Here is a 23,634-nt window from a genome sequence, read left to right on the forward strand (position 1 = left end):
ATTATTATTATTATTATTATTATTATTATTATTGAAAGAACTACATTTCTATATAGGAAAGTAAGGGGTCTACCTATCTTAAGTATCTATCTGGAGACATCTTCTCTCTCTCCATGCTCACAGGAGGAACAAAATTGAGACTTGAATCAAAATAGGTGTCTTCCTAAGACGTATCAGAAGTAGGATGAGTGAATAGAGACAAGCAGACAAAATAGCCAATAGCTGAGGTTCTCTTCTTCCAGTTGTGGGTAAGTCTTCCACAGAAGAAGGCACCAAGATACACACTGGTAGATTCCAACAGGTTTTTATTGTACAGAATAGCAGAATCTTCTCTGTAGCCCATTTATATAGGGGCTCTCACATACCAGAGGGTAATTGAAGTTTTATGGCTGGCATCTGTTCTTTGTCAGCACTTGCTCTGTGTCCGGAGATGTCAAAGATCGGAGATCATGACACGCTGCCAACTATCTCATTTGCCTATCTGTGTTCTTGATGAGGACTATAAACCTGTGTAGGATGTGGTTGAGATCCAACAAAAGGTAAGCTTCTGAGAGCGTGGGTTATATATTGTTGAGAATATAGCGGTCTTCCCTGTAGTTCTGGTTTGCAATGGGCTGTTGCAAATGGGAGCGAGAAGAAACCAGACGTGGAGCAAAGCTTCAGGATTTGTAGACTTCATTGTCTCATGCTGCAAAGAACCGAGAGGACGCCTCTTCCTTTGTTCACATCACGGGATAACATGCCATGGGACGAGTAACCTGTTAGTGTATCATGCCATCTATTTGATCCAGATGAGTCTACTACGTGTTGTAGAGATCCTTCCCTTCTCTTGGGATTGAAAGACCAGGTGAGCATCTTGCATTTTTATATCTCAGCTTATCTAAAATTGACCAATGGCTGAGGATCTTCCTCACCTTCCACCCCCACTTTCCTCACCTTCCACCCCCACATATCTGTCTTGCCCAGTCCTTGCAATTCCACAAAGTGTTGATTAAAGCCTCGCTTCCCTAATAGTGTTGTAAAGTTGTAATAGTAAAGGAGAGAATTCCAGGAGAGCAATAAAACAAGCCTTTTATTGTCATCACAGCTGATGATAAGGCAAAACAGCCATAGGTACCCACTCTAGTTGGTCCGTACTACCGTCGCAACTATGTCGCAACAAAGGATTTTATATCTCAGCTTATCTCAAATTGACCAATGGCTGAGGATCTTCCCCACCTTCCACCCCCACTTTGGCATAAGTGATACCTGTGACCTCACTTGTTGATTTCAAGCCAAAAATCCGTACTACCGTATGCAAATGGCCGTCGCAACAAAGGATTTTGTATCTCAGCTTATCTAAAATTGACCAATGGCTGAGGATCTTCCCCACCTTCCACACTTACTTGGCATAAGTGATACCTGTGACCTCACTTGTTGATTTCAAGCCAAAAATCCGTACTACCGTATGCAAATGGCCGTCGCAACAAAGGATTTTGTATCTCAGCTTATCTAAAATTGACCAATGGTTGAGGATCTTCCCCACCTTCCACCCCCACTTTGGCATAAGTGATACCTGTGACCTCACTTGTTGATTTCAAGCTAACTTTTGGTCTTGGAACATTCTGGAGAAAGGCACCAGCTCACAGGAAGGGAGGGGCATATGCACAGGCAAAGCTACATAGGCAATAGTTTACTATTTTCTGGCTTATAGACCCTACAATAGCGTACATTGGAACAGAGTCAAAGACAGAAATCTGGAGGAAAGCTTGTACTTTAGTGCCTAAGAAAACGACTCCATGGAGTCCACGGTATTGTTTCCTTTAGACCATGGGTCCGTAAACTAAAGGCCTGCAGTTCAGATTTGACCAGGACGCCTGGGCTAAACTTTTAACTTAAGATCACCCCAAGACAGACAACAACAATCCAAATTAAATTGACTATCTTATCAGTCAAAAGCAGACCCACATTTCTCACTGAAATGCTGGCCAGTTTATGTCGTTTCAAACCGTTCCTCGTTTGAAATAGAGTCTCACTTATCCAAGATAAACGGGCCAGCAGAAGCTTGGATAAGCGAATATCTTGGATAATAAGGAGGGATTAAGGAAAAGCCTATTGGGTTATGATTTTACAAATTAAGCACCAAAACATCATGTTAGACAACAAATTTGACAGAAAAGGTAGTTCAATATGCAGTAATGTTATGTTGTAATTACTGTATTTATGAATTTAGCACCAAAATATCATGATATATTGAAAACATTGACTACAAAAATGGCTTGGAGAATCCAGAAGCTTGGATAAGCGAGGCTTGGATAAGTGAGACTCTACTGTATTTACGAATTTAGCACCAAAATATCATATTGAAAACATTGACTACAAAAATGGCTTGGATTATCCAGAGGCTTGGATAAGTGAGACTCTACTATACTGTATTTACGAATTTAGCACCAACATATCATGATATATTGAAAACATTGACTACAAAAATGGCTTGGATAAGCGAGGCTTGGATAAGTGAGACTCTACTGTACTGTATTTATGAATTTAGCACCAAAATATCATGATATATTGAAAACATTGACTACAAAAATGGCTTGGATAAGTGAGACTCTACTATACTGTATTTACGAATTTAGCACCAACATATCATGATATATTGAAAACATTGACTACAAAAATGGCTTGGATAAGCGAGGCTTGGATAAGTGAGACTCTACTATACTGTATTTACGAATTTAGCACCAACATATCATGATATATTGAAAACATTGACTACAAAAATGGCTTGGATAAGCGAGGCTTGGATAAGTGAGACTCTACTGTACTATGTTGTTCTTTCGTGCACTATAAATTAGGTATGTGCAGTGTGTATAGGAATCTGTTTGACTTCTTAACAGTCTGATGAAAAAGCATGATCCTGTTTTGATTTGAAATGCAAAAGCTTTCACACATCTAATCCCAAAGCCTTCTGACTTGTGTCCTGAGGCCGACGGAGCTCTCCTTAGTCAACTCCTGTTAACCATCTGCTTTTCCGGATCCAGCTCCCGTCCATTGGGACCTGACACCTGCTATTAGATCCTCCAATCCGACCTTTGGATTAGGAGGAAACGGGATTCGCCCACAAATAGAGTCGGAGGAGGAGACTGGAAGCGGGGAGGAGGGGTGGGGCCACCTGTACAAGCTTGCTCTCTCTCGGTGAGCGGCACAATCTTGCAGAAAAGGGTGGGATGGAGTCGTCCGGACAAGTGTTGCTGGCTTTGGGGCTGTTGCTGGGCCTCTACACCTTGTTCTACCGGACGTTCATCAAAGGGAAGGAGTGCCGGAACAAGACCAGCCTCCGGGGCAAGACCGTTCTCCTCACCGGTCAGCAGGTTCAGGGGCATTTTGGGGGCAGAGGGAGGGAAACTAAGGAGGGTGCAGGGCCCGCTAAACACCTTCCAAGCCTATGACATTGGCATCCCTCCAACTTCAAGGGCTGTGGTTACTACTTGGTTCTTGGCTCACTTTCGTAGGTGGGAACAGTGGGATTGGGAAGGCCACGGCGCTGGATCTGGCCCGCAGAGGAGCCAGGGTCATTGTGGCAAGCCGTAACAGGAAGCTCGGGGAATCTGCCGTCAGCGAGATCCGGAAGGTGAGGAAGCATTTATGCGCCGAGTGGTATCATAGAATCATAGAATAGTAGAGTTGGAAGAGACCTCATGGGCCATCCAGTCCAACCCCCTGCCAAGAAGCAGGAAATCGCATTCAAAGCACCCCCGACAGATGGCCATCCAGCCTCTGCTGGATCTTTAACATGTTAGGAATTGTGGAGGTTCAAAACACTTGGAAGTAGAGGCAACTTTTGCCCGTCATCTCTACTCTGTTATCGTTCCTCAGAGAAACTGAATCAACTCCATTTGATAACTAACTAACTTCCTGTGGCTTTCCGTGTTTCTCCACAGGAAAGCGGGAACAACGAAGTCATCTTCATGAGCCTGGACTTGGGCAGCCTGCGTTCAGTCCGAGCTTTTGCGGAGGCCTTCTTGCAGTCGGAGCTCAAGCTGGACATCCTCATTAACAACGCAGGTCAGAGCCGAACCCAGAGCTTCCCAGCATACCTTCCATTTGCCTGTCCAGTTATGGTGACTATTGTTGATTTATTGTTGTAAATTTGTGTTTTTGTTTTGATTTTATATTGTGATGTTGGGCAAGGCCCCATGTGAGCCGCCCCGAGTCCCTTCGGGGAGATGGGGCGGGGTACAAGAATAAATTATTATTATTATTATTATTATTATTATTATTATTATTATTATTATTATTATTATTACCCTCTGGTATGTGAGAGACCCTATATAAATGGGTTACAGAGAAGATTCTGGAAAAGGAAACACCCCAGTGGGACTTGGCCTGAGACCTTCCCGGCGTGCCTTCCATTTGCCTGTCCAGTTATGGTGACTCTATTAAAACCATAGGGAAAAGGAACACCCCATAGATGGTTTTGCTAGTTCCTTCCTCTGAAGTAGAGTCACCTTGGATTTATTGGTTGTCTCCCATCCAAGTACCAACCAAAGCTAACCATACTTAGGTGGGATCTGGTGTCTTTGGGGACTGTCATGATCTCCGATCTTTGACATCTCCGGACACAGAGCAAGCGCTGACAAAGATCAGATGCCAGCCATAAAACGGGCCAGCTATAAAACCTCAATTACCCTCTGGTATGTGAGAGCCCCTATATAAATGGGTTACAGAGAAGATTCTGGAAAACAAAACACCCCAGTGGGACTTGGCCTGAGACCTTCCCGGCGTGCCTTCCATTTGCCTGTCCAGTTATGGTGACTCTATTAAAACCATAGGGAAAAGGAACACCCCATAGATGGTTTTGCTAGTTCCTTCCTCTGAAGTAGAGTCACCTTGGATTTATTGGTTGTCTCCCATCCAAGTACCAACCAAAGCTAACCATACTTAGGTGGGATCTGGTGTCTTTGGGGACTGTCATGATCTCCGATCTTTGACATCTCCGGACACAGAGCAAGCGCTGACAAAGATCAGATGCCAGCCATAAAACGGGCCAGCTATAAAACCTCAATTACCCTCTGGTATGTGAGAGCCCCTATATAAATGGGTTACAGAGAAGATTCTGGAAAAGGAAACACCCCAGTGGGACTTGGCCTGAGACCTTCCCGGCGTGCCTTCCATTTGCCTGTCCAGTTATGGTGACTCTATTAAAACCATAGGGAAAAGGAACACCCCATAGATGGTTTTGCTAGTTCCTTCTTCTGAAAGAGTCACCTTGGATTCATTGGTTGTCTCCCATCCAAGTACCAACCAAAGCTAACCATACTTAGGTGGGATCTGGTGTCTTTGGGGACTGTCATGATCTCCGATCTTTGACATCTCCGGACACAGAGCAAGCGCTGACAAAGATCAGATGCCAGCCATAAAACGGGCCAGCTATAAAACCTCAATTACCCTCTGGTATGTGAGAGCCCCTATATAAATGGGTTACAGAGAAGATTCTGGAAAAGGAAACACCCCAGTGGGACTTGGCCTGAGACCTTCCCGGCGTGCCTTCCATTTGCCTGTCCAGTTATGGTGACTCTATTAAAACCATAGGGAAAAGGAACACCCCATAGATGGTTTTGCTAGTTCCTTCCTCTGAAGTAGAGTCACCTTGGATTTATTGGTTGTCTCCCATCCAAGTACCAACCAAAGCTAACCATATTTAGGTGGGATCTGGTGTCTTTGGGGACTGTCATGATCTCCGATCTTTGACATCTCCGGACACAGAGCAAGCGCTGACAAAGAACAGATGCCAGCCATAAAACCTCAATTACCCTCTGGTATGTGAGAACCCCTATATAAATGGGTTTTGCCAGTTCCTTCCCCTGAAGTAGAGTCACCTCAGATTCATTGGTTGTCTCCCATTCAAGTACCAACCAAAGCTAACCATACTTAGGCGGGATCTAGTGCCTTTGGAGACTTAGATCTCTTTTCCTGTCTGATAGACTGCTCCAACAGACCCATTTCTGGTTCTCAGAGATATAATAATACAGTAGAGTCTCACTTATCCTCTGGTATATGAGAGCCCCTATATAAATGGGTTACAGAGAAGATTCTGGAAAATGAAACACCCCAGTGGGACTTGGCCTGAGACCTTCCCGGCGTGCCTTCCATTTGCCTGTCCAGTTATGGTGACTCTATTAAAACCATAGATGGTTTTGCTAGTTCCTTCTTCTGAAAGAGTCACCTTGGATTCATTGGTTGTCTCCCATCCAAATACTAACCAAAGCTAACCATATTTAGGCGGGATCTGGTGCATTTGGGGACTTAGATTCTTTTTCCTGTCTGATAGACTGCTCCAACAGACCCATTTCTGGTTCTCAGAGATATAATAATACAGTAGAGCTCAGGCTCGGGCTGTGGCGCAGGCTGGAGAGCAGCTGCAATGAATCACTGCAATGAATCACTCTGAGTTCGAGGCCCGCTCGGAGCCTATGTTTGTTTGTCTTTGTTCTATGTTAAAAGGCATTAAATGTTTGCCTATATGTGTAATGTGATCCGCCCTGAGTCCCCTTCGGGGTGAGAAAGAAGGGCGGAATATAAATGCTGTAAATAAAATAAAATAAATAGAGCCCTGGTAGCGAAGTGGTTAAAGCACTGAGCTGCTGAACTTGCGGACCAAATGGTCCCAGGTTCAAATCCACAGGGACTCGGGGCGGCTCACATGGGGCCAAGCCCGGTCAGCATAGTTTATAAAAACAACAGCATAAATACATTACACAATAGACAAAAGATAAAACACAATCTATATATATAAAAGAGTGACGGCATTAGGGCAGCGGACAAAACAACAAGCCCCCCAACCTCCAAATTTGACAACACAACCCATCATCCACGGCTCTAGGTTGATACAACAAAAAGTAAAGAAAACTAAAGTCCTAATTAGAGAGAGAGAGAGGAATAATTGTTTTTATCCAATTGCTGCCAGTTACAAGGCTAAGTTCCGCCCACTTGGTCTCCTAGCAACCCAGGACAGGCACAGTTAGGCCTCACTTAGGCCTCTTCCACAGATTATCTAATTTGCACTGGATTATATGGCAGTGTAGACACATCGAATCATAGCATCAGACAGTTAGAAGACACCCCTAAAGGCCATCCAGCCCAACCCAATTCTGCCATGCAGGACACAATCCAAGCACTCCTGACAGATGGCCATCCAGCCTCTACATAATAATGATGATGATGATGATGATGATGATGATGATGATAATAATAATAATAGAAGCATAGAATCCCAAGAGTTTGGAGAGACCCCTAAGGGCCATCCAGACCAACCCTTTCTACTATGCAGCAGGACACAATCTAAGCATTCACAACACATGGACAACGTGTACAATACTACACAGGGACATAATTATTTAATTATGTTTAAATAATTGTTTTTATCCAATTGCTGCCAGTTAGAGGGCTAAGCTCCGCCCACTTGGTCTCCTAGCAACGCACTCAGCCCAGGGGACAGGCACAAGAGTTTGGAGAGACCCCTAAGGGCCATCCAACCCAACCCTTTCTACTATGCAACAGGACACAATCCAAGCATTCACAACACATGGACAACATATAAATACTATACAATACTACACAGGGACATAGACCCCCTCTACCCTCACCACTTTCACAGGACACAAACAAGCAAATGCATACTAAACATAAAGACAACCATACAACAGACATTCAATACCACCACTACCTCAACAAGTTCTCACCAACACAACCAGACAACGCCACAGCAACGCGTGGCCGGGCACAGCTAGTAAGGCAATAAAACAAGAGTTAATACAACAGTAATATCAATCATGATGAACGTTGATGATGCTGGGACTTGGATTAGACGTAATTCTTTGAGTGGTTATGATCCATGGCTCTCTTATATGGCGTTTCTCCCCGATAGCTGTGATCTGCAAAGGCAAATCCGAGGACGGCTTCGACGTGACCTTCCAGGTGAACCACTTGGGCCACTTCCTTCTGACTCACCTCCTCCTGGACCGCATCCAGCAATGCTCTCCCAGCCGCGTGGTGATCGTTTCCTCTGACGTCCATCGCAGAGGGACCATCGACTTCCAAAAGGTCCACAAACCAGTGGAGGGATACCTCAACGCCTTCCAGTCGTACTGCAACAGCAAACTGGCCAACGTCTTGCACGTCCGAGAGCTGGCCAAGAGGCTGGAAGGGACCGGCGTGACGTTTTACGCCGTTCATCCAGGTTGGTGGGCGTCGGGAGCGAGAGTGGCTCTCTGAGATCTGTGTGATTGGATTTGGAAATATCACTTTGTCACTCCATAGTCCTGGTTGGTCACTTCCAGTTGTTGAAAAGAACATCTAAATAGCCGACAGACACAGCTCGGTTAGCAATCCCTGGCTGAGATCTTTGCAAGCGGAAACGGGATGGTGGTAAGATGCTTCAAATATTTTCCAGTTTCCATGATGTGTTTATGACAGGTTTTTTTCCTGGCGTGGTTTCTTCTGAGAAGGGCTTGATTTTGCCTTTCTCTGGGGATGAGTGTTGAGTGACTTGCTTGGGGTCAGCCCCAGCCACAACCTTGCACACAGAGAGAGAGCCGGGTCACTCTCTTGTTTGTAGAGCATTAAGCCGTGCCACTTAACAAGGCCAGCTGTACTCATTTACAGTAGAGTCTCACTAATCCAAGCCTCGCTTGTCCAAGCCTCTGGATCAGGGGTCCCCAAACTAAGGCCCGGGGGCCGGATGCGGCCCATCGAAGCCATTTATCCCGCCCCCACGGCACAAGGGCAGAAAGGGGTTGGGCTAAATGACCCAAGGGGTCTCTTCTTCTCTTACAACCCTTATTATTATTATTATTATTATTATTATTATTATTATTATTATTATTATTATCATTGAGGATGGGTGGCCATCTGTCAGGGGTGCTTTGTTTGTGCTTTTGGTGCACAAAGGCAGAAGGGGATTGGACTAAATGGCCCAAGGGGTCTCTTCCAACCCTCTTTTTATTATTATTATTATTATTATTATTATTATTATTATTATTATTATTAACATTGAGGCTGGGTGGCCATCTGTCAGGGATGCTTTGCCAGTGCTTTTGGTGCACAAAGGTAGAAGGGGATTGGACTAAATGGCTCAAGGGGTCTCTTCCAACCCTCTTTTTATTATTATTATTATTATTATTATTATTATTATTATTAACATTGAGGCTGGGTGGCCATCTGTCAGGGGTGCTTTGCTTGTGTGTTTAGTGCACAAAGGCTGAAGGGGGTTGGACTAAATGGCCCAAAGGGTCTCTTCCAACCCTCTTTTTATTATTATTATTATTATTATTATTATTATTATTATTATTATTATTATTATTAACATTGAGGCTGGGTGGCCATCTGTCAGGGGTGCTTTGCTTGTGCTTTCAGTGCACAAAGGTAGAAGGGGATTGGACTCAATGGCCCAAAAGGTCTCTTCCAACCCTCTTTTTTGTTGTTGTTGTTGTTGTTATTGCTCAGTGGCCAGCTATAGTCCGGCCCTCCAGCAGTATGAAGGATCGTGAACTGGCCCCCTGTTTTAAAAGTTTGGGGACCCCTACTCTGGATAATCCAAGCCATTTTTGTAGTCAATGTTTCCAATATATCGTGATATTTTGGTGCTAAATTCGTAAATACCGTAATTACAACATAACATTACTGCGTATTGAACTACTTTTTCTGTCCAATTTGTTGTATAACATGAAGTTTTGGTGCTTAATTTGTAAAATCATAACCTAATTTGATGTTTAATAGGCCTTTCCTTGATCAGTCCTTATAATCCAAGATATTCGCTTATCCAAGCTTCTGCCGGCCCGTTTAGCTTGGATTAGTGAGACTCTACTGTACTACTGGCTGGGAGTCGGTTCAGACAAGTCACTGATCCAATTCCTCCTCGGCTTCGTGCAACTCTTCCCCTTGACCCAACTTTGGACTCATAATCTCCCTAGCAACTCCCTCCTTTCTGTCACTCACTCTGAATTTCTGGCTTTTTTTTTTTTTACTTTGGATGACACTCCCACATTTACAGCCACTTGGTGTTTACCTGCTTTAAAATGGAACTAGCTGTGCCCGGCCACGCGTTGCTGTGGTATTGTCTGGTGATGTTGGTGAGAAATTGTTGAGGTAGTGGTGGTATTGAATGTCTGTTGTATGGTTGTCTTTATGTTTAGTATGCACACTAAAGTGGATTATATGACAGTGTGGAGTCAAGATAATCCAGTTCAAAGCAGATAATATAAGATTCTAAATGGGTTATATAGCTGTGTGGACATTGATATTTGCAGCATTTTAATGTTTTAATGATTATATAGGGTTTTAATGGCATGTTTTATATTGTATTTGATGATCTGGCTTTTGTGTATTTGTTTGTTTGTCTTGCATGCGAAAGACCTATGGTCTAAGCATTAAATAAATTTGGAATTTGGAATTTATAAGATTATAAATGGGTTATATAGCTGTGTGGAAGGGCCTTGAGTCTACACTGCCATATAATCCAGTTAAAATCCGATAATCTGTGGAAGAGGCCTAAGTGAGGCCTAACTGTGCCTGTCCCCTGGGCTGAGGAGGTTGCTAGGAGACCAAGTGGGCGGAGCTTAGCCTTCAAACTGGCAGCAATTGGATAAAAACTATTATTCCTCTCCCTGTAATTAGGACTTTATTTTTCTTTTCTTTTTGTTGTATCAACCTAGAGCCGTGAATGATGGGTTGTGTTGTCAAATTTCGAGGTTGGGGGGGCCTGTAGTTTTGTTGTTTTTTGTCCGCTGCCCTGATGCCATCACTCTTTTATATATATAGATAGATGGTGACCAAATCACCTTCTCTTGCAAAAATGCTGCCCATGTATCTAAACTTGGTTCTAAATGCGACATTGGTTCTAGATGCGCCAGATCATCAAATACAATCTATTTTTGCCGCCTTGCTAGGGCTGTGATCGAGAAGAGACACTCTCTTGTTTGTGAATTCTCAATGTCCCTCTCTAAATTGCAAATCCCAGGATTCCATAGGATGGAGCCATAGCAGTTAGTGGAATCATAGAGTACATCTATACTGTAGAACTAATGTACTTTGTCACTACCACAACTCAATGCCATGGAATCCTAAGATTTGTAGCTTGGTGAGGTACTGGTTTTCTTTGGTAGAGAAGGTTAAAGACCTTGGAAAACTACAACTCCTGTGAGCCATAGCAGCTAAAATTGTGTCAAACTGCATTAATCCTACAGTGTAGGTACACCTATAGTGCGATAACTGTGTAGTGTGAGAGAGTTCTTATTGACTTCAAGAAGCATGACGCAGAAGAAATCTGGAACTCTTTCCATAAATGGAGGAACAGAAACCACAATTTCTGTGCCAGGGATGAGTCTGAGATGGAGTTTTGGGGGTGCCAATTGTGCTGTTTTGTGTGAATACTTGGATTTCCAAGACCGTTTTTGGGAGCTGGCTACAATCTGGGAGCATAAGTGGTTTCTTCCCTGTGCTCCTCTTTGCCTTGCTAACTGACCACCAGACAGAAGCCAGACGGGAGTGCTCTCTGCAATGGTTGCCCACAATCTCTCTTCTGCCGCACATGTTGCTCTAGCTGGAGTGTCTCTTGGGGAGGAAGTGGGGACAGTCATGTCACGTAATGCTCGCTTGTCGGTGGGACTGACGGACAGGCGTCATTCTCTGTTGTTGTTCCCTTCAGGGGCTGTCCACACCAACGCCCTGCGCTATTCTCCCGCCTGGGTGCAGTATCCCTACCTAGTCTTCACCTGGCTCTTCTTCCGAGACGCCAACAACGGGGCCCAGACCTCCATCTACTGTGCCACGGAGCCAGGCCTCGAGTCGCTCAGCGGGAGCTATTTTGACAACTGCCGGCGAGCTGACACCGGTCCTCTTGGGCGGGATGACGCTTTGGCCACAAAGCTCTGGGAATTCAGCGAGAGGCTGGTGGGACTCTCCCCTTAGACGGTGAGGTTCTCGTCTTCTTAACCCACAGCACAACTGGAAGACGGGAACCTCACACAGACAAACACAAACAAGACTCCCCAATTTGTACTCATCATAAAAATATATTTGTTTATCTTTGAAAGAGCTTTCACTAAGTAATAAAAATGGCTGTGGTACTTGCTTTTTTCCCTTTGTTCCAGATATCTTTGTTCCAGACATTCTCGTCTTTGGAGGGATCCATGGAAGGAACCCTCTATGCCTTTGGCTCCCACTAAAAGGCCAGTAACTTAATAATAGTCTTTAGTTCTTGTGAGTATTATACTACCTAACAACTTTTTTAAAAAAATCTGTTCCTGGTTTGAAAGTGTTCTTTCCTCTTTATTTATTTACATTTATATGCCGCCCTTCTCACCCCAAAGGGGACTCAGAGCGGCTTACAAATTACATTCACATACAATACATTATATTATTGGCATAGTACAATACTAGCATTAAATTACTATATTGTACTATATCATTACATTGTAATATTATTAGTAATATTACATTTAATATATAATATATAACTAATATTATTAAATTGTCTTATTATCAGTATTATATCATAATACATTATAATATCAATATTATATGTATATACAAAATATTATTATATATTATTATAAATTAAGCTTTGAATGGGAAACAAGTTGTCCAGGAACACTTGGCCTCTCTAAACGAATTCAAGTCCCCAGGGCCAGACCAGCTACATCCAAGAGTATTGAAGGAATTAGCGGAAGTTATTTCAGAACCACTGGCAATTATCTTCGAGAGTTCTTGGAGAACAGGAGAAGTCCCAGCAGATTGGAGGAGGGCGAATGTGGTCCCTATCTTCAAGAAGGGAAAAAAGAACAACCCAAACAATTACCGTCCGGTCAGCCTCACATCAATACCAGGCAAAATTCTGGAAAAGATCATTAAGGAAGTGGTCTGCGAACACTTAGAAACAAATGCGGTCATTGCTAATAGTCAACACGGATTTACCAAAAACAAGTCATGCCAGACTAATCTGATCTCTTTTTTCGATAGAGTTACGAGTTGGGTCAATACAGGGAATGCTGTGGATGTAGCCTACCTGGATTTCAGTAAGGCCTTCGACAAAGTCCCCCACGACCTTCTGGCAAATAAACTAGTAAAATGTGGGCTAGACAAAACTACGGTTCGGTGGATCTGTAATTGGCTAAGCGAACGAACCCAAAGGGTGATTCTCACCAATGCGTCGTCTTCATCATGGAAAGAAGTGACAAGTGGAGTGCCACAAGCAGGGCTCCGTCCTGGGCCCGGTTCTGTTCAGGATCTTTATTAACGACTTAGACGAAGGGTTAGAAGGCACGATCATCAAGTTTGCAGACGACACCAAACTGGGAGGGATAGCTAACACTCCAGAAGACAGGAGCAGAATTCAAAACGATCTTGACAGACTAGAGAGATGGGCCAAAACTAACAAAATGAAGTTCAACAGGGACAAATGCAAGAGACTTCACTTCGGCAGAAAAAATGGAAATCAAAGATACAGAATGGGGGACGATGCCTGGCTTGACAGCAGTGTGTGCGAAAAAGACCTTGGAGTCCTCGTGGGGAACAAGTTAAACATGAGCCAACAATGTGATGCGGCTGCTAAAAAAGCCAATGGGATTCTGGCCTCATCAATAGGGGAATAGCGTCTAGATCCAGGGAAGTCCTGCTCCCCCTTATTCTATTCTGCCTTGGTCAGACCACACCTGGAATCCCACTGTGTCCAATTTTGGGCACCACAGTTGAAGGGAGATGTTGACAAGCTGGAAAGCATCCAGAGGAGGGCGACTAAAATGATTAAGGGTCTGGAGAACAAGCCCTATGAGGAGCGGCTTAAAGAGCTGGGCATGTTTAGCCTGCAGAAGAGAAGGCTGAGAGGAGACATGATAGCCATGTACAAATACGTGAGGGGAAGTCATAAGGAAGAGGGAGCAAGCTTGTTTTCTGCTGCCCTGCAGACTAGGACACAAGGGAACAAGGGCTTCAAACTACAGGAAAGGAAGGAGATTCCACCTGAACATCAGGAAGAACTTCCTCACTGTGAGAAAGGCTGTTCGGCAGTGGAACTCTCTCCCCGGGGCCGTGGTGGAGGTTCCTTCCTTGGAGGCTTTTAAGCAGAGGCTGGATGGCCATCTGTCGGGGGTGCTTTGAATGCGATTTCCTGCTTCTTAGCAGGGGGTTGGACTGGATGGCCCATGTGGTCTCTTCCAACTCTACTATTCTATGATTCTATGATCGTAGCCATCAACCATGACTGAATATTCTGTTGTCTGAATGCCCCATCGGTGTTTCCCATTGCCAAGACTCTACCCTTGGAAGACAATCAGATTCATGGGGCCTAATGATCGCCTATGACAATTTAGTTGTTTTTGTTCCTTGCTTTTTGGGGAGCTTTGTGGTTGCTCCTTCCTGGGAGACTTGACACTCTTTTTCCAGGATCCAGCGCAGTGCTGCCACCTCCAGTCCGCCTGGATCTGCTTAGATCCTCCTCCGGCCCAAGTCTGAATTGCAAAGGAGAGGCAATAGTTAAAGAGAGGAGGAGACTGAAGGAGGAGGGAAGAGGAGGAGTGTCAGCCGAAGCGGGACCCAGGAAGGAAGGAAGAAGGAAGGAGCCAACCTGCCCAGTATCCCCAGACATCCCAGTGGAGATGGCAGCGGCAGACGCCTTGCTGGGCCTGGGACTAGGCCTGGGCCTCTATGCCTTGGTCTACCACAACTTTCTCAAAGGGAGCCGCTGCAGGAACGAGACTCTTCTCCAGGGCAAGACGGTCATCCTCACCGGTGAGATCCTGGGACAGGAGGGAGGTGAAGTTGGAAGAAATTCAAGGGCCATCGAGGCAGGAAAAGCACAATTCAAGCACTCCCAACAGCTGGCCTCTGTTTCAAAGCCTCCGCCAGACTCCGAGCCAGAGAGTTCCACTGTTGTTTTTTAATTTATTAATTTTTTAAAAAATAATTTTTTATTGTAGAATTTTATTTAACAATTATCTCCTAAGGGAATGGAGAGAGGGAAGATGAAGGGTTATAGGACGGGTGTTGGGGAGGGGAAAGGGGATGGTGGCGTGAGGGGGGATCAGTCCAGGGGAAGAAATAGGGATTGGGGGTAGGAGGGGAGCCCCAATTGGGGTGGGGGGAGGGGATGGGCTGGACTTAGAATCATAGAATCATAGAATAGTAGAGTTGGAAGAGACCACATGGGCCATCTAGTCCAACCCCCTGCTAAGAAGCAGGAAATCGCATTCAAAGCACCCCCGACAGATGGCCATCCAGCCTCTGCTTAAAAGCCTCCAAGACTTCCACTCTACTATCTTCTGTTAGTCTTCCTGCTTGATTCATCTTCTTAACTCTTCTTCTACGTATTCTTCAAAGTATGTCCAGTCCGTTTCTTTCATTATTCCTCCTGTATTTTTTTTAATCAAAAAAGTTAGCTTATCCATATTCTTGATGTCCATTACTTTGTCTAGCCACATCTCTCTAGTAGGTGTTTCTGGGTGTTTCCAATGTTTGGCAATTACCAATCTCGCTGCCGTTATTAAGTAAGTATAGATTTTGTCTAAATTCTCCTTATTTTTGGCTTCTACTTTATTCTCTTTTTCATAAATCTATATATATATATAAAAGAGTGATGGAATCACAGCAGCGGACAAAACAACAAAACTCAACACCCCACAACCTCGAAAATTGACAGCACAACCCCTCATCCATGCCTCTGGGTTGATACAACAAAAAGAAAAGAAAAATAAAGTCCTAATTAGAGGGAAAGAAATAATTGTTTTTATCCAATTGCTGCCAGTTAGAAGGCTAAGCTCCGCCCACTTGGTCTCCTAGCAACCCACCCAGTCCAGGGGCCAGGCAGAGTTAGGCCTCACTTAGGCTTCTTCCACACTACCTATAAAATACAGATTATCAGATTTGAACTGGATTATATGGCAGTGTAGACTCAAGGCCCTTCCACACAGCTATATAACCCATTTATAATCTTATATTATCTGCTTTGAACTGCGTTATCTTGACTCCACGCTGCCATATAATCCACTTCAGTGTGCATTTTATCCAGCTGTGGAGAAGGGGCCTCATATAATCCAGTTCTAAGCAGATAATATAAGATTATAAATATACAGTAGAGTCTCACTTATCCAACATAAACAGGCCGGCACCTTTACCCTTTACCTTAACTACCACCAATTCCTAAATACTTTATTTCCCATACCACCAGACTTCGCCACAGCAACGCGTGGCCGGGCACAGCTAGTATTATATAAACCTAGTAGGTAATGGTCCGGCTTACATTCCAAATTAATTGTTGACCAGAACTTTTAAACTTTTTTACAGCTCCACCACATGTGGATATATGACCCAACCTGTTCTCTACATCTCCAACATTTATTATCTGTATTTTTGTACATTGTGGCAATTTTTTTAGGCGTCAGGTACCACCTGTGAATTGTTTTAATCCAATTTTCTTTAAGGTCGGTGGCCTTATTAAATTTTTTATATTACACCGAAAGAGTGAGAACAACCAAGGTATAGAAAAGTAGGGAAAAAGAGAGAAAGGTAAAAGTCTACAATCTACAAAAATATTCCCACACACACACAAAAAAAAACAAAAATGACTTCCATTCCATCTTCTCGGATAATATTTTCTTATTATTCAATAATATTTTTTCTTGCTAAGGAAAAAAAAATAGCAAAATTGTCTCCCGTAATCTTCATTTTCTCAAATTATCTAGATCAGGGGTCCCCAAACTAAGGCCCCCGCCCTCAGTTTTATAATATAACTAGCTGTGCCCGGCCACGCATTGCTGTGGCAAAGTGGTGGTGGTATTGGTTAAAAATTGTTGTGTAATTTTTATGACATTTGTATTTTTTTATTAATTTTATTGTAAGTTATCTTTTTATGTATAATATTTTATTATTTTCTTGTATTTTTTAAGTTATTTTATGTTATAGTATTTTATTGTATTAATTTTTTAGTATTTTTAATTATTTTAGTGTTTTTTTATTATTTTTTATTGGGTTGCTAGAAGACCAAGTTGGAGGAGCTTAGCCTTCTAACTGGCAGCAATTGGATAAAAGCAATTATTCCTCTCTCTCTAATTAGGACTTTATTTTTCTTTTCTTTCTGTTGTATCAACCTAGAGGCGTGGATGATGGGTTATGTTGTCAAATTTCGAGGTTGGGGGACCTGTAGTTTTGTTGTTTTGTGGGTCGCCGTGATGCCATCACTCTTTTATATATATAGATATATTGTATATACATATAATATTGATAATAGTATTATAATGTAATCCAATATAACACTAATAATAATACCATATAATAATATTAATTTTATATTCTATATTACATATAATATTACAGTATAGTGGTATAGTTCAATATAGTAATATATAATGCTAATATTGTGCTATGCTAATAATATAATATATTGTATGTACATTAATTATATATTCTATATTACATATAATATTACTAATAATATTACAGTATAGTGGTATAGTTCAATATAGTAATATATAATGCTAATATTGTGCTATGCTAATAATATAATATATTGTATGTACATTAATTATATATTCTATATTACATATAATATTACTAATAATATTACAGTATAGTGGTATAGTTCAATATAGTAATATATAATGCTAATATTGTGCTATGCTAATAATATAATATATTCTATGTACATATAATTTGTAAGCCACTCTGAGTCCCCTTTGGGGTGAGAAGGGTGTGATACAAATGTAGTAAATAAATGCAGTAAATAAATAAATAATACATAAATACATTTTAGACTTAGGCTCGCCCAAAGTCTGAAATGACTTGAAGGCACACAACAACAACAACAACAACAATCCTAATTAACTTGACTATCTCATTGGCCAGAAGCAGGACCATACTCTCCATTGAAATCCTGATAAATGTATGTTGAGTTAAAATTGTTTTTGTTTTTAAATATTGTATTGTTCTTTCATTGTTCTTGTTGTTGTTGTTGTTGTTTTTGCACTACAAATAAGACATGTGCAGTGTGCATCAGAATTTGTTTGTTTTTGTTTTTTCCAAATGCTAATCCGGTCCCTCAACAGTCTGAAGGATTGTGGGCCGGCCCTCGGCTTAAAAAGTTTGGGGACCCCTGATCTAGATAGTCCTGAAGATCGTCCCAATTCGTTCTTTTCCTTATCTTGCCTGTATTTTTCTTCAACAAAAAAGTCAATTTGTCCATATCCTTTTATTTCTCTGATCTTCTCCACCCACTCCTCAATTGGTGGGGCTGATTCCCGTTTCCATTCTCTAGCGAAAACAATTCTAGCGGAAGTTGTAATATAAGTAAAAAGTTTATCTTCTTGTTCCGTCAATTGTAAGTCTAAATCTGTAAATCCTAATAGATAATACTCTGGTTTTCTTATAAATGTTCTTTTTAAAACCTTTTGTGATTCTTCATGAATCTTCATCCAAAACTTTGTTGCTTCTTTGCAAGTCCACCACATGGGATAGAAGGAGCCAACTTGTTCTTTACATTTCCAGCACTTATCAGAAATTGTTTTATACATTTTAGCTAATTGTTTCGGTGTAGTATACCATCTGTGGAACATTTTTATCCAATTCTCTTTCAAATGAGAGTTCCACTGTTGAACAGCTCTTTGTTAGTTTTAGCCAGTCAGGTCATTTCAGATTCAGGGGGTCTTGGCACTGTCTGGGAGCCAACATTGCAGGGAGGACAAGCTGCAGAGAGCCAGACTGTGGCGCAGGCTGGTCAGCAGCCAGCTGCAATAAATCACTCTGACCAAGAGGTCATGAGTTCAAGGCCAGCCCGTGGCGGGGTACTTACTTACTTAGCCGATCCCTTGTAGCTCGAGGACGATTGTCTTCCATCTTGGGTGTGTGTTCTTAGGTGGCTGAAGAGACCGATTCTTGACCCCCATATTCTCCCGCAGTGAGGACATCGGTTTCCAGACGCAAGGTGGTCCCGGTCGGGGTTGGCTTGACGCTCCTTCCTCTTGGCACGTTTCTCCCTTAAGCCCTCCGTTCGTGCCTCTTCGAACTCCGCAGCACTGCTGGTCACAGCTGACCTCCAATTGGAGCACTCAAGGGCTTCCCAGTTCTCAGTGTCTATGCCACAGTTTTTAAGGTTGGCTTTGAGCCCATCTTTCAATCTCTTTTCCTGCCCACCAACATTACGTTTCCCGTTCTTGAGTTCGGAGTAGAGTAACTGCTTTGGGTGACGGTGATCTTTGGGCATTCGGACAATGTTGATGGCATAGGAGCATGGCTTCAATGCTGGTGGTCTTTGCTTCCTCAAGCACGCTGACATTTGTCCGCCTGTCTTCCCAAGAGATTTGCAGGATTTTCCTGAGGCAACGCTGATGGAAACGCTCCAGGAGTTTGGTGTGACATCTGTACACAGTCCACGTTTCGCAGGCGTAGAGCAGGGTTGGGAGGGGAATGGTTTTGTAAACAAGCACCTTGGTATCTCTATGGATGTCCCGGTCATCAAACACTCTCTGCTTCATACGGAAAAATGCTGCACTCGCAGAGCTCAGGTGGTGTTGTATTTCAGTGTCGTCTGTAGACCGTCCACGTTTCGCAGGCGTAGAGCAGGGTTGGGAGGACAATGGCTTTATAAACAAGGACCTTGGTATCTCTATGGATGTCCCGGTCATCAAACACTCTCTGCTTCATATGGAAAAATGCTGCACTCGCAGAGCTCAGGTGGTGTTGTATTTCAGTGTCGTCTGTAGACCGTCCACGTTTCGCAGGCGTAGAGCAGGGTTGGGAGGACAATGGCTTTATAAACAAGGACCTTGGTATCTCTATGGATGTCCCGGTCATCAAACACTCTCTGCTTCATACGGAAAAATGCTGCACTCGCAGAGCTCAGGTGGTGTTGTATTTCAGTGTCGTCTGTAGACCGTCCACGTTTCGCAGGCATAGAGCAGGGTTGGGAGGACAATGGCTTTATAAACAAGGACCTTGGTATCTCTATGGATGTCCCGATCATCAAACACTCCCTGCTTCATTCTGAAAAATGCTGCACTCGCAGAGCTCAGGTGGTGTTGTATTTCAGTGTCGTCTGTAGACCGTCCACGTTTCGCAGGCGTAGAGCAGGGTTGGGAGGGAAATGGTTTTGTAAACAAGCACCTTGGTATCTCTATGGATGTCCCGGTCATCAAACACTCTCTGCTTCATACGGAAAAATGCTGCGCTCGCAGAGCTCAGGTGGTGTTGTATTTCAGTGTCGTCTGTAGACCGTCCACGTTTCGCAGGCGTAGAGCAGGGTTGGGAGGGGAATGGTTTTGTAAACAAGCACCTTGGTATCTCTATGGATGTCCCGGTCATCAAACACTCTCTGCTTCATACGGAAAAATGCTGCGCTCGCAGAGCTCAGGTGGTGTTGTATTTCAGTGTCGTCTGTAGACCGTCCACGTTTCGCAGGCGTAGAGCAGGGTTGGGAGGGGAATGGTTTTGTAAACAAGCACCTTGGTCTCTCTACGGATGTCCCGGTCATCAAACACTCTCTGCTTCATTCTGAAAAATGCTGCGCTCGCAGAGCTCAGGCGGTGTTGCATTTCAGTGTCAATGTTGACTTTTGTGGAGAGGTGGCTGCCAAGGTAGCGGAATTGGTCAACGTTTTCTAATGTGACACCGTTAAGCTGTATTCCTGGCTTTGCAGAGGGATTAGCTGGTGCCTGTTGGAAGAGCACTTTGGTTAGCTCGATGTTCGAGGAGAGGCCGAGCTTCTCATATGCTTAGAGTGGCTTGTAGGTCTTTTTCTGAATGCGCACAGACTATGTTGTCATCAGCATATTGGAGTTCTATAACAGATGTTGTGGTGACCTTGGTCTTTGCTCTCAGTCTGCTGAGGTTCAATAGCTTGCCATCTGTCCGATAGATGATTTCCACTCCGGTGGGAAGCTTCCCATCAACAAGGTGAAGTATCATAGCGATGAAGATGGAAAACAAGGTGGGGGCAATAACACATCCTTGCTTGACACCTAATTCCACCTTCAATGGGTCACTTTGGGAGCCGTTGCTGTCCAAGACTGTTGCCATCATGTCATCATGGAGGAGCCGCAGGATGTTCACAAATTTGTCAGGACACCCGATTTTTTGGAGGATGGTCCAGAGAGCGCTGCGATTCACTGTGTCGAATGCCTTTGCAAGGTCAATGAATGCCATGTACAGAGGTTGGTTTTGTTCCCTGCATTTTTCTTGGAGCTGTCGTGGCGGGGTGAGCACCTGACAATTAAAAATTTAAAAAAAATAGCCCCTGCTCATTGCTGACCTAGCAACCCGAAAGATAGTTGCATCTATCAAGTAGGAAATTAAGGTACCACTTATAAAGTGGGGAGGCTAATTTAACTAATTTATGACTCCATAAAAATCATCCAGCCGCCGTTGGAATGAGGAAGTGCCGTCGCAGTGGATGATGAAGCAGCTGCGCCCCCTGTGGCCGGAATCGAACATCCCCTCAGGAGAAGGTTAAATTGCCTCTGTACCTGTCTCTGTCTTTGTTCTCTGTGTTTATGGGCATTGAATGTTTGCCTTATATGTATACAATGTGATCCACCCTGAGTCCCCTTCGGGGTGAGAAAGAAGGGCAGAATATAAATACTGTAAATAAATTAATAAATAAATAAATAAAGCATCATGAGTAGGCCAGGTCTCACCTCCCAAGCAGTTGCGAGGGAGAAGCTGGCTTTGCTAATTTCTCTCTGGACTTTTCGCAGGTGGAAACACCGGGATCGGGAAGGCCACTGCGTTGGATCTGGCCCGCAGAGGAGCAAGGGTCATCTTGGCTTGTCGCGACAAACAGCGAGGAGAAGCAGCCGTCTACGACGTCCGGAGGGTGAGGACCCCATGGGATAACCATATCCCAAAGTCCCATGTGCATACTTCCAGAAGATGTATTAGAAAAATTTGGATCTAGATAGGGATGGCTCTCTCTTTTTCTTTTCTTATTCTTCTTGTTTGGAATTATCCTTAACTCACTGGTTTGTATTATTATTATTATTATTGACACAATGACATTGTATGACACAGCAGACAAGATAGATATCCTGGATTTCGTATCACAAAATCCCAAGTCGAACACTTCCCAAGTGTCTAGGACTGTGTGATGTATTTTCGGATTATTATTATTATTATTACTATTATTATTATTATTATTATTGTATGACACAGCAAATAAGATAGATATGCTGGATTTCGTTTCACAAAATCCCAAGTCGAAAACTTCCCAAGTGTCTAGGACTGTGTGATGTATTATTATTATTATTATTATTATTATTATTATTATTATTATTATTATTGTATGACACAGCAAATAAGATGGATATCCTGGATTTCGTTTCACAAAATCACAAGTCGAACACTTCCCAAGTGTCTAGGACTGTGTGATGTATTTTCGGATTATTATTATTATTATTACTATTATTATTATTATTGTATGACACAGCAAATAAGATAGATATGCTGGATTTCGTATCACAAAATCCCAAGTCGAACACTTCCCAAGTGTCTAGGACTGTGTGATGTATTTTCGGATTATTATTATTATTATTACTATTATTATTATTATTGTATGACACAGCAAATAAGATAGATATGCTGGATTTCGTTTCACAAAATCCCAAGTCGAAAACTTCCCAAGTGTCTAGGACTGTGTGATGTATTATTATTATTATTATTATTATTATTATTATTATTATTATATTATTATTATTATTATTATTATTATTATTATTATTATTATTATTATTATTATTGTATGACACAGCAAATAAGATAGATATGCTGGATTTCGTTTCACAAAATCACAAGTCGAACACTTCCCAAGTGTCTAGGACTGTGTGATGTATTTTCGGATTATTATTATTATTATTACTATTATTATTGTATGACACAGCAAATCATAGAATCATAGAATCATAGAATAGTAGAGTTGGAAGAGACCTCAAGGGCCATCTAGTCCAACCCCCCGCTAAGAAGCAGGAAATCGCATTCAAAGCACCCCCGACAGATGGCCATCCAGCCTCTGCTTAAAAGCCTCTCAAAGAAGGTGCCTCCACCACATTCCGGGGGAGAGAGTTCCACTGTCGAACAGCCTTTCTCACAGTGAGGAAGTTCTTCCTGATGTTCAGGTGGAATCTCCTTTCCTGTAGTTTGAAGCCATTGTTCCGTGTCCTAGTCTGCAGGGCAGCAGAAAACAAGCTCCCTCCCTCCTCCCTATGACTTCCCCTCACATATTTGTACATGGCTATCATGTCTCCTCTCAGCCTTCTCTTCTGCAGGCTAAACATGCCCAGCTCTTTAAGCCTCTCCTCATAGGGCTTGTTCTCCAGACCCTTAATCATTTTAGTTGCCCTCCTCTGGACGCTTTCCAGCTTGTCAGCATCTCCCTTCATCTGCAGTGCCCAAAACTGGACACAGTATTCCAGGTGTGGTCTGACCAAGGCAGAATAGAGGGGAGCAGGACTTCCCTGGATCTAGACGTTATTCCCCTATTGATGCAGGCCAAAATCCCATTGGCTTTTTTAGCTGCCGCATCACATTGTAGGCTCATGTTCAACTTGTTGTCCACGAGGACTCCAAGATCCTTTTCGCACACACTGCTGTCAAGCCAGGCATTGTCCCCCATTCTGTATC

At 43.0% G+C, this 23,634-nt stretch overlaps 2 protein-coding genes across 4 annotated transcripts in view; both read left to right on the forward strand.

Moving 5' to 3' along the window:
• LOC100561341 (dehydrogenase/reductase SDR family member 13) lies at positions 1 to 21,836 on the forward strand. 3 transcript variants are annotated; one of them, XM_062959531.1, is made up of 6 exons: positions 1 to 3,345; positions 3,495 to 3,613; positions 3,924 to 4,047; positions 7,910 to 8,221; positions 11,687 to 11,952; positions 12,132 to 12,479. In XM_062959531.1, the coding sequence occupies exons 1-5, from the start codon at positions 3,210 to 3,212 to the stop codon at positions 11,947 to 11,949; spliced, it is 954 nt and encodes a 317-aa protein (XP_062815601.1). In that variant the 5' UTR covers positions 1 to 3,209; the 3' UTR covers positions 11,950 to 11,952; positions 12,132 to 12,479. The 3 variants fall into 3 exon arrangements, with proteins under 3 accessions (XP_062815601.1, XP_062815600.1, XP_008122461.2); XM_062959530.1 differs by lacking the exon at positions 12,132 to 12,479 and adding an exon at positions 21,717 to 21,836 and having other exon boundaries at positions 2 to 3,345; XM_008124254.3 differs by lacking the exon at positions 12,132 to 12,479 and having other exon boundaries at positions 3 to 3,345; positions 11,687 to 12,117.
• Positions 14,134 to 23,634, forward strand: part of dhrs13 (dehydrogenase/reductase 13) — a 17,527-nt gene continuing 8,026 nt past the window's right edge. Inside the window, exons 1-2 of the mRNA XM_062959532.1 lie at positions 14,134 to 14,766; positions 21,717 to 21,835. Of these exons, the coding sequence (XP_062815602.1) occupies positions 14,634 to 14,766; positions 21,717 to 21,835 (252 nt within the window). The 5' untranslated portion in view covers positions 14,134 to 14,633. The remainder of the gene's footprint in view (positions 14,767 to 21,716; positions 21,836 to 23,634) is intronic.

This window comes from Anolis carolinensis, unplaced genomic scaffold (genome assembly GCF_035594765.1).
Source record: "Anolis carolinensis isolate JA03-04 unplaced genomic scaffold, rAnoCar3.1.pri scaffold_7, whole genome shotgun sequence".
Taxonomy (NCBI): Eukaryota; Metazoa; Chordata; class Lepidosauria; order Squamata; family Dactyloidae; genus Anolis; species Anolis carolinensis.

What these genes read in the sequence shown, in the direction of transcription:
- LOC100561341 (XM_062959531.1), top strand. Translation starts at nt 3,210, where the DNA reads ATGGAGTCGTCCGGACAAGTGTTGCTGGCTTTGGGGCTGTTGCTGGGC. An exon ending in CAAGACCGTTCTCCTCACCG is followed by an intron (nt 3,346 to 3,494) that starts GTCAGCAGGTTC and finishes TCACTTTCGTAG; the next exon opens with GTGGGAACAGTGGGATTGGG. An exon ending in CATCCTCATTAACAACGCAG is followed by an intron (nt 4,048 to 7,909) that starts GTCAGAGCCGAA and finishes TCTCCCCGATAG; the next exon opens with CTGTGATCTGCAAAGGCAAA.